General features: G+C 45.0%; 1 protein-coding gene across 1 annotated transcript; it reads left to right on the top strand.

Annotated features, from left to right (window-relative positions):
• Positions 1 to 630: 630 nt before the first annotated feature.
• Positions 631 to 9,337, top strand: CNIH1 (cornichon family member 1). Its single transcript, XM_082317172.1, has 5 exons — positions 631 to 723; positions 2,799 to 2,867; positions 6,147 to 6,259; positions 7,206 to 7,349; positions 8,184 to 9,337. Exons 1-5 carry the CDS (start codon positions 643 to 645, stop codon positions 8,209 to 8,211), a joined length of 435 nt encoding a protein of 144 aa, XP_082173298.1. The 5' UTR covers positions 631 to 642; the 3' UTR covers positions 8,212 to 9,337.

Here is a 9,337-nt window from a genome sequence, read left to right as displayed (position 1 = left end):
TGGAGGAAGTGATTGCAGACTTTATTGCAAGGTATCATTGCTTAAAACTGAAACGACTTTTGTATGACCCTGCGGATGGAAAATACCTGTTGTTCTCCTCAAAGCATTTGTTTTCTTGCTGTTTCTTTTGAGCAAGCCCCAAATTGTGTCGATTTGGGATTGTATAGAGTTGTGACCCCCTCCTCTGGGGCGCGCACAGCGCACCCTTCCTCGCTATTTCTTCCTAAAATAAATTTGCCATCTCCCTGTTCTCCAGAGGTAGCTCAGACGCGCCCGGCGATCCCCGCCGACGCGGCACTACGTTTATTACCACCGGGCGCCAGTCTCCCACATTTTTTAACCTGAAAAACACCTTCTTATCTAGCTGTGGGTCAAATTCCGTTCTCGAGCCGGTTTTTACCCGCGTTTCCCCGGCCCCGCGGGTGGGTGGCGGCGGCCCCGCGGCCCCACGCCGCCGGTGCCTGCGGGAGGGGAAAAACCGCCTCAGGCCAGGAAATGGCGCCCGGCGGCGGTGCCGGCGGGCGCCGGCAGGGGGCGCCCGCGGCGGGCGGGGCGGGGCGGGGCGGGGCCGGCGGTGAATGATCGCGCCCGGCAGCCCCCGCGCCGCTCCCGCCCCGCCGCGGCTCGCCCGGCCCCGCCGCCATGGCCTTCACGTTCGCCGCCTTCTGCTACATGCTGGCGCTGCTGCTCACCGCCGCCCTCATCTTCTTCGCCATCTGGCATGTGAGTGCGGGGCGGCCCGTAGCGCCCCTTCCTCCCTCGGCGGCCCGAGGGGCGGCTGTCCCGCCTCCCCTCCCTGAGGGGACAACCGCCGGGCCGGGGGGGGGGCCTGCCGGTGCGGGCCTTTTCCCCTGGAGCCGCCGCTCCCCGGCTGGAGGCCCTGGGCGCTCGCCGGCCCGTCCTCCCGCGGAGAGCAGCCGGGGAGGTGTCCGTCTGTCCGTCCGTCCGCCGGCAGGAGGGGCGGCCCTGAACGCCGCTCTCGCGGCGGGGCGCGTTTTCCCGCTCTTTGTGTCGGTCCCTCACCCCGTCCCGCCGCGGCTGCCCCCGCTGACAGAAGGGCAGCGAGCGAAGCACGGTTTTTTGGGTCGGGGGAAGAGGCACGGCCGAGGCTGCCCCCGGGCACCGACTGCGGCCGAAAGCGAAACCGCAGCCGGGCCGGCCGGGCAAGGGCGGCGGGCGGCCTGCGCGGCCCAGGCGCGTCGCAGGGGTCTCCCGTGAGGAAACCCCCGAAGGGTTTCCCCTCGCCAAGCCGCGGTGTGAGGGCTGGAGGCTGCCGGAGGTCTCCTCGCTGCCTGGGGGCCGGTGGGGTGCCCGGCGGCATCTCCCGGACGGCTCAGCGGTGCTGGGCGCGCACCGGCCTCGGAGCTGGGGTGGGAGCTGTCGTCAGGTCTGCTCCCCACCTTCGGCCTTGTCTTCAAGAGGTGGAAATCTGGCAGCGTTTGTCTGTGGATAAAATGAATTTTCAAGTGCTGATGTAAGATAGGTCCATTTTATTAAGTGGTATTTTAAAAGAGTGCAGGGTTGTAGCGAGGTGGCGGTCGGTCTCTTCTCCCCAGTAACAAGCGATGGGATGAGAGGGAACGGCCTCAAGCTGCGCCAGGGCAGGTTTGGGTTGGGTATTGGGAAAAACTTCTTCCCCCAAAGGGCTGTCAGGCCCTGGCCCAGGCTGCCCAGGGCAGGGGCTGAGTCCCCATCCCTGGGGGGATTGAAGAAACCTGGAGACCTGGTGCTCGAGGACATGGTTTAGTGGTGGGCTTGGCAGTGCTGGGTTAACGGTTGGACTTGATGGTCTTAAAGGTCTTTTCCAACCGAAACGATTCTGATTCTAAATAGCGGTTGCAAATGTTTTAGTCTGAAGTTAGTTTGGCTGCTTATTTAACAGAAATAATGAGTTAAGTGTTGCACTCTTTTCATGCTTTATATTAAGACTTAATTTTTGAGATTTCTTAAATTATTATTATTTTTTGAATGTTTTCTATCTTGAACCTGACACAGGGAGAGGCAGGAACCCACCTTGGATCAGCCATGAGATACTGCTCTAGGAGAGGATGTGAGGAGGGTGTTGCTCTTGGCACTGTTTCAAGATTTGTAGTTATCCTTAACAAAAACCGGTCTGTTATAATATAAGCCCTGTCCTCTAAACGTATTGGGGCTTATGCTGAATAGAAATGAATCTCATACTGGTAATAAGTTGGTCTGTCTTAAGACTTTTCCACGTTTGGCATGACGTGTTCTATAGAAGTGGCTTTTGTTGTGTTTCATGCTGCATCTTTGTCTGATTTTTATGGCATGAAAAGGTCGTAGCTTTTTATGGATGCACCTTTCGACATACATGTGGGGTCAGCATTTACTTTGACAATGAGACAAAACATTTGGTTGCTTTGAAGGTTGCTATTGCTTTTTCTTGATTAAGGAACCTGGTGTCGGGTTCCTGCTGGCAACCAAGAGAGTCGCTTGTGGCGTTTGGGGTCTGTGCACAGCGAGTGGGGTTAAAAACTGCTGAAAGGGATGCTGGAAATTTTTTGCTGGTGGGGAGGTAAAAAGGTAGAGTGTGGGCAAAGGCAGAGATCTGTGAATGCCTGAATTATCTTCTGCTTTCTTATTTGTATAACGTATTTCAAATGTGTCTTACCTGTGGCTTTACGACATTAGAACGTACTTAGGAGAAATGGTGTTCCTGAATATGGTGGCAGCACTTGAACATTATGGCTCTGTACCAAAATGTTACTTTTCATGGATAAATATGTTGTTATTCCTGGACTGAAGAATCACAACTCTTTCAATATTTTTTTTTGTAGATTATAGCATTTGATGAACTGAAGACCGATTACAAGAATCCCATAGACCAATGTAACACACTCAATCCTGTAAGTTGCATGCTAAACATTTTTTTTTTTTTTTTAAATGTATGTAAAATGATTGGTTTTAATGCTCTCTTGATATACTCAAACTAGGCAATAGAATTGCATCTGGGTGGACAAAACCTAGCTGTTTGATAGAAGTTCTAGGGAAAATTCTTTGTCTGATTCTTTACTTTCAACTTGAATATTCTGACTGTTATTCATCTGCTGGTGATCTTGTCAGCTGTCGTACTAACATTCTTTCAATCTGCTTTCTACATTTTCGGCACAAAGACAGTTGAAAAGGTCAAAAAGATTAAAAGAGTCAAAATTGCATTAAAGGTGTGTACTGCTTTTCAGTTTAATGTTTTTAATGCCACTTTCGTTTTGTTAGGAACATTTGTAATACCCTTAAGCTGTTTTGTTTAGTGTGCCTGTTCATCTGCCTGTTATTTGTTTGTTGGGGTTGATAACAACTTCATGGATTTCCATATTTTGTGCAAAACAATTTTGCTTGCTTACCCAGTGAAGCGGGGAAAACTGTTAAATGCCTGTTATAGATGTCCTATGGATGAGCTGAAGTAACTTCAGATAGAAATAAATAGTACTTTTCAAGCAAGATTTATTGCACTCTGAGATTATAGGAGACTAGTTGGTTTTTAAGCATTGACCAAGTAAATTCTGATCTTGTTTGAGGATTTAGGTGGGCATAACGTCATAGGCACTATCTTCACTTCTTTGTTTTATGTTCCAGGATCAGGGGTGTATCTTGGTGTCCTCTTGGATGCAACTCTGACACTCCTTGGTTTGTGAAGAGACTTTGAGACAAACTATTTGCTTGCATCTGTAACAGGCCAATAATAAAAGGGATACTCGTTAAAGAGCATATAGTTTGATACAGCAGGTTTTTTGTGTATTTATTTCTCACGGTTTTTACTTTGGCTTGGTGTGCCCAGGCTGAGGTAGAATGTAGGGGCAGCACAGCAGTGTGGCCTGGACTGTCACTTTATGGTGTTTTGAAGAGTTAAGCAAATTATGCAAATGAAAACTGAATTTACAGTAGCTGGGGAGGGAAACGCATGTTAGACATATGGCACATACATTGACAGCGAGCGTTACGGCATGAGAGCGGGTGGGGAGGAGAAGAGGTGATAGGCAGAGGATTGCATCTCGGAGAGTGAGGTTTGACGCTCGGATAGCTGTGCATCTAACAGTTTCCCTTGCTCGGTCTGTTTTACAGTCATTTCTGCTACAGTATGGGGGAAGGCAAATTCTCATTACATTTATGCATTATGATCTTATCGCAACCTTTGGAATATTACAATGCGCATGTTTAATGCAAATATTAACCTTCTGTTAACCCACATGCATGTAGTGTTTATGGATATGATAGCTTTGTGAATTGAAAATATTAAATAACTTAATATTTGCTGTTCTTGTGAAAGTAGATTGGCCACTAAAAGTGAAGTTAAGACTCTTGAAGGGATCTGGTAAATGATGCTGGGCAAACACAGTGAAGTGTTGTTTCCCTGTACAAAGAATCAAAAATCCTGGTAGGAATTGAGACACCTCAGTAGAAAGATTAGCCCAAAATAGTAACTGCTTAGTACGCTGTTGATGCCTTCTCTTCCCTGCTCCTATTATAGTAGTATCTCTTCTCAGCAATGACATTTCTTCCTCCCTCGCTTCTGTGATAAATATCATGGCAGAATATGATGTAGTTAATTTTCTTTTAGGACAACCAGGGAGGATAAAATGTGGTCGATTTGAAAGAGACAGGTATTCTGGTGTGGGAGTAGGGTCTAGTAAACAAGATAAAGAAAAATGTGGTTTGAGATGTGTAGTTAAATAAACTACAGATTTTCAGACCTGGTAAATCTGTCTCAGCAGGCTGCCAAATGCATTGTGTTTTGGGTAGGGTTGTTGTTCTACTATAAATAAATAATTGCCAAATTGTAAATGGTAAGTATACAAAGAAGGATCTGGAGAAAAATATTTACTTGAAACATTTAATGTATGACAGCTTATTTTTGTTGATGTTGATGCAAGTTTGCTTCGTTTGATATTCTTCATTTAGAGAAGCGGAATGTTGTAGCAAAGTAGGTGGTGAGAATGTCTGCTCGTTGGTCGGTTTTAGATTTCTGGGAAGATATTCTTGGGGTTTGAAAGAAGTGTCCGCTTGGAGAGAATGAAAAAATTAGAAAACACCGAAACTTCAGTGTAGTCATCCAATGCAACCTTAGTCATATTACACAAAAAAGAGGGGCAGAGTGTGTTGTGTGTATATGTATACGCGTGCACACGCACGTGCACATACACATTGACAATTTAAATCTTTAGGTAGAAGTGGAGTATTTTTCATGAGGAGATAGTTTAGTGGTCCTGAGCTGAGAAGTGAAAAGCTTATAGAGATTTGCTTCTTTCTGAATTGTGTGATAAAGGAGCAAATGATATCACTTTGGGGTGACTTGTTTTACAAAATTTTACTCTTGTGGTGGGTGTGAGATTTTGCTGGCTCTTTGCATGCATTTAATCTATGTATCTCTCCATATTATTCCTATTAATAACACTAATACTAGCTGGCATTTCACGCTTTCTGTGATTTCATAGTAAACTGATAATTAGCTCTGTGGGCTTCTGCTGGAAAGCATGATGCTATAAAGCATGCATATTAGGTACTTGTGAAGGAAAGCGAAGCTGGCTAATACGCCCCGACCTGTACGTGCGTAGCTGCTGTCGTGCCCTCCTGCGCTGCGGGCAGCACAGCGCTCGTCTCTGTGCAGGCCCGTGTGCGTAACAACGTCGCTGCTGATCTGGTTTGGTAAAGCTTTGCCTAGGACGTTACGTTTTGGCAATAGTTGGAATTTGAGAAAATTACGTATGTGTGAATACCAAAACAAAGCCGTAAAAGAGGAAAACACAAAACATCTTTTTGCCTATAAACCGTGACATGGAGCATGTTTCCTACTGATATTTCTCTGTTGCATGAGCAGAAATATCTCGATGATCTCTTTTGTTATGAAGGTCACGTATAAAGTGTGGAATCTCTAGTTTTTTATTGCTTCTATTAAATTATTGATCTGAGCATTTCATTTTATAAATTTTTCTTCTTGGTTCATGAATATCATGTGAAAACAGCAAGGCGCGTACTGCTGGTTGCTGTTTTCACTTTCTGCAGTCCTGTTCTTGTTAGTGTTGTTTGTTAATAATATTTTTTTAAACAATAGCTTACCTCCAAAATAGATTAAACACCACACACTTTGCTTCGAGTAATCGAAACTTCTAACTCGTATTTTTCTTTTCCAGCTTGTACTTCCAGAGTACCTCATCCATGCATTCTTCTGTGTTATGTTTCTCTGTGCAGCAGAGTGGCTTACGCTGGGTCTCAATATGCCTTTGTTGGCTTACCATATTTGGAGGTAATATTGCCGAGTCTGGTATCTCTGTACTCCCGTTAATTGTTACTCATTCTCCCCGTGCGGTGCTTCCTGTTAAGTGTTCTGTGCCTTTGGCAAATGGAGATGCTTTCTGATACGACATTGAGAAAGTTTATGTCATGGCTATAAACTAAGAACCATCGCTTTGCTTTCTGTGGCATTTTTATGTGTTATTCTCTTGTGCTATGCAAGAATCGAGTTGCGTGTGTTAAAGGTAGCTGGCACGTCAAAGGTGTGCTAATACCGCGGATCCACAGCGCGGATCGCCAGTAGAAGTGGCCACCCCGCTTTCCCCCTCCCGCTAAGACCTGGGCACCGCCTCTCCTCGTGCTGGTGTTAGTCCCGTGCAGGGAGCTGGTCTGGTCAAACGTAACCCAGCAAAACGGCTTTCGCTGCCTGGCTGGATCTGTGCTAGTCCTGGCGTGAGGAGGAATCGGAGGGGTGGGGGTAGGACTGTTCCTTTTGCCAGTAGCCTGCGTTCAGCTACGATTTCAGGATCGTTTTGTGTTGACCCGTATGCGTGTTCCTTTGGCACGGTAGCCAGCATGCGTGGTATTAACGAGTAGAGGCTGTAGGTCAGATAGGGTTATACGATGGTCTCTTCTCCAGCTTTTCCAACCCTCTCAGGAATCCCATTTTTCACTTATTTATAAACTTGTCCTATTTCCTTTTGGTGTCCCAGAGTTCAGTGGGGTTTAAGGCTGAGGTAAGCTGTCACGGCACTGTTTGTGAAAGCCCTTCCATAGGCACATTTAGGTTGGAGCTTCGTATTGTTCTTGCAGTTCACCGTCTCCTACATGGAGCTGATGGGCTTTGCTGTAAGGGGCGCGATTCCTCGTCTCGGTTGCAGTGTTACTTGGCGGGTGGGGGGTGGGAACCAGTGTTTCCCGTCGCCGTCACCACAAAACTAACTGTGCATCGCTTGCAGGTACATGAGTAGACCTGTGATGAGTGGCCCTGGTCTGTATGATCCTACAACCATCATGAACGCAGATATTTTAGCCTATTGCCAGAAAGAAGGATGGTGCAAATTAGCATTCTATCTTCTATCATTTTTTTACTACCTATACGGGTAAGTTTTTTTTTTTTTCCCTCTATCTCCCATCTAATCGTCAGTCTGATTTTTTTTTTTTTTTTTTGATTGGGCTCAGTGCATAAGAGAAATTTTGTACATAGGTATATATATAGTGCCACCTTTCCTGAAAAAGAATCCACAGTCACCATTTACTCTGTTTTAAAATCCAAACCAATGTTTGGTTGGAATTATTAATTTGAATCTGTATACCATGACTGGAGATTTGAAAGCTCTGAGCTTTTCTTCTTTTAAGCATAATATAATACCCCCTCCCCAGTATTTTCATTAAGAAGCTGGAACAGTAATATTTTTAGTGTAAGTAGGTATTTTGATATAAATGCAATTTTTTTTTTTTGTGGAAGTCAAAGGTAGAGGAGTCATTCCAAGAGTGAAAAGGGGTGGGATGCGCAAAAGCCAGCGCCACCGCCTGGTTCCTCCTCCCAATTCTCCCTTCAAACCAAAAGCCAGCTCTCTGCTTGGCGTTCGCCGCTCTTCTGGGTGGTGCGACACGGGAAGCGGGGTGCAGTCCTCCTTCCTCTCGGCACGCCGCGCGTCTTACGCCACAGCTGCAATAGTTCAGGCTTTTGGCACGGAGGTGTTTATACGGGGCTCCCTGTTACCACGTCGCTTGATGTAGTGACAGCTGCTTGTTGCGTCCGTTCAGGTCATGCTTTATAATCCCCTTCTGATGTGTTTGTGACTGTGTAAAACCTTCAGTCACAATCCACGTACCTCACACAGATTTGTTCCTTAGAATATATGACTGTATAATGAAGTGTATAACGCTAATCAAAATGGTGCATCTTAATCTTTTTATTTTTTATTTTCCAGCATGATTTACGTTCTGGTGAGCTCTTAAGAAGACGTTCGGCCAGCTTTGTTCCAGTTAAGTGCATGCAAAAGCCACAAAACATGGATTCTTTACAACGAGAACCTCTTACCAAGACTAAATACGGAATCTGATGATTGCATTTGCGTTAGAAAACAATGACTCCCCTATTTTTAAAATATTTCCACATTTTATACTTGTGGAAAGACTCTTTTCTTATATTTTACTGGGACACTGAAATTAAAGAATTGCAGGTAAATTAATATAAAGATTACTGGGTTTTGAAAAGTTTTGACTTTGCACTCCGTAAGGAACAGCCATAATCTTCAAGTAGGTATTGGTTACTGACTAGCCTTAGTACACTAGGGATTATCTTTAGGCCGGGCTTTGTAGTGGCTCATGTGGACTTGCGTATCCCACTCTAACGATAAATCAGCTGTAGCTGCCGAGTGCTTGGGAAGGACTGGAGGTGCTGTGGGTTTTACCTGTAGGTGACGCTGGTCTTAAGAGATGAATTCATGGCCACAATTGCAAAAATAGGAGTTCTCTTTTGGTTTATTTTGTATTATTTTTTTTTTTTTTTTTCCTATCTGGTTAATCTCTTCCTGTATATGCATGGTTCCGACTTCTGTATTTTCACTGAAAGTTAGCCTTGCTATAATCTCAAGCATATGTCATTGTGATAGGAGAAGTTGAATCGTCCACAAAGGGGTGAATTTAAACGATGATTTTTTTTTTTTTAATGTCTGTGCTGTCTTATTAACAAATGGACAAACCTACAACATTTATCAAGTCCAGTGATGAAAATACTCTTGAATTTAAGAGTAATACTACAGATCTTTTCAAAGCAGAAAGTGAGATTGTGAAACTGCCCTGCTGTTCCTTAGTGCAATAAATAATAATAAAAAAAAAATCTCAAATTCAGAAACACTTATTTTTACCCAGTGCCTTGTTTTTGTTTTTATATTGAACAGATACTTGCTATATTCATCCGTTTGCTTTACGATGAATAATTGCATTACCTTTTCGAAATAGAACACTGAACGAAGTTACGTCTGGAAAAGGGAAGCTCCCGTTTCCTGCTTTATTTCATGGGTCTGCAGATAAATAGTAGATGGGGCAGGGGGAAGGCGTTCAGAGAAACCGATAGTATTGC

The sequence above is a fragment of the Platalea leucorodia genome (assembly GCF_965183815.1).
Source record: "Platalea leucorodia genome assembly, chromosome: 7".
In the NCBI taxonomy this organism is placed as follows: Eukaryota; Metazoa; Chordata; class Aves; order Pelecaniformes; family Threskiornithidae; genus Platalea; species Platalea leucorodia.
The sequence above is the reverse complement of the archived record's forward strand: the minus strand, read 5'-3'. Positions and strand labels throughout refer to the sequence as shown.

Excerpts from the sequence above, each read along its gene's own strand:
- CNIH1 (XM_082317172.1), top strand. The coding sequence starts at position 643 with ATGGCCTTCACGTTCGCCGCCTTCTGCTACATGCTGGCGCTGCTGCTC. Across the intron at positions 6,260-7,205 it reads TTGGCTTACCATATTTGGAG|GTACATGAGTAGACCTGTGA; the intron begins GTAATATTGCCG and ends CATCGCTTGCAG. Across the intron at positions 7,350-8,183 it reads TTTTTTTACTACCTATACGG|CATGATTTACGTTCTGGTGA; the intron begins GTAAGTTTTTTT and ends TTTATTTTCCAG.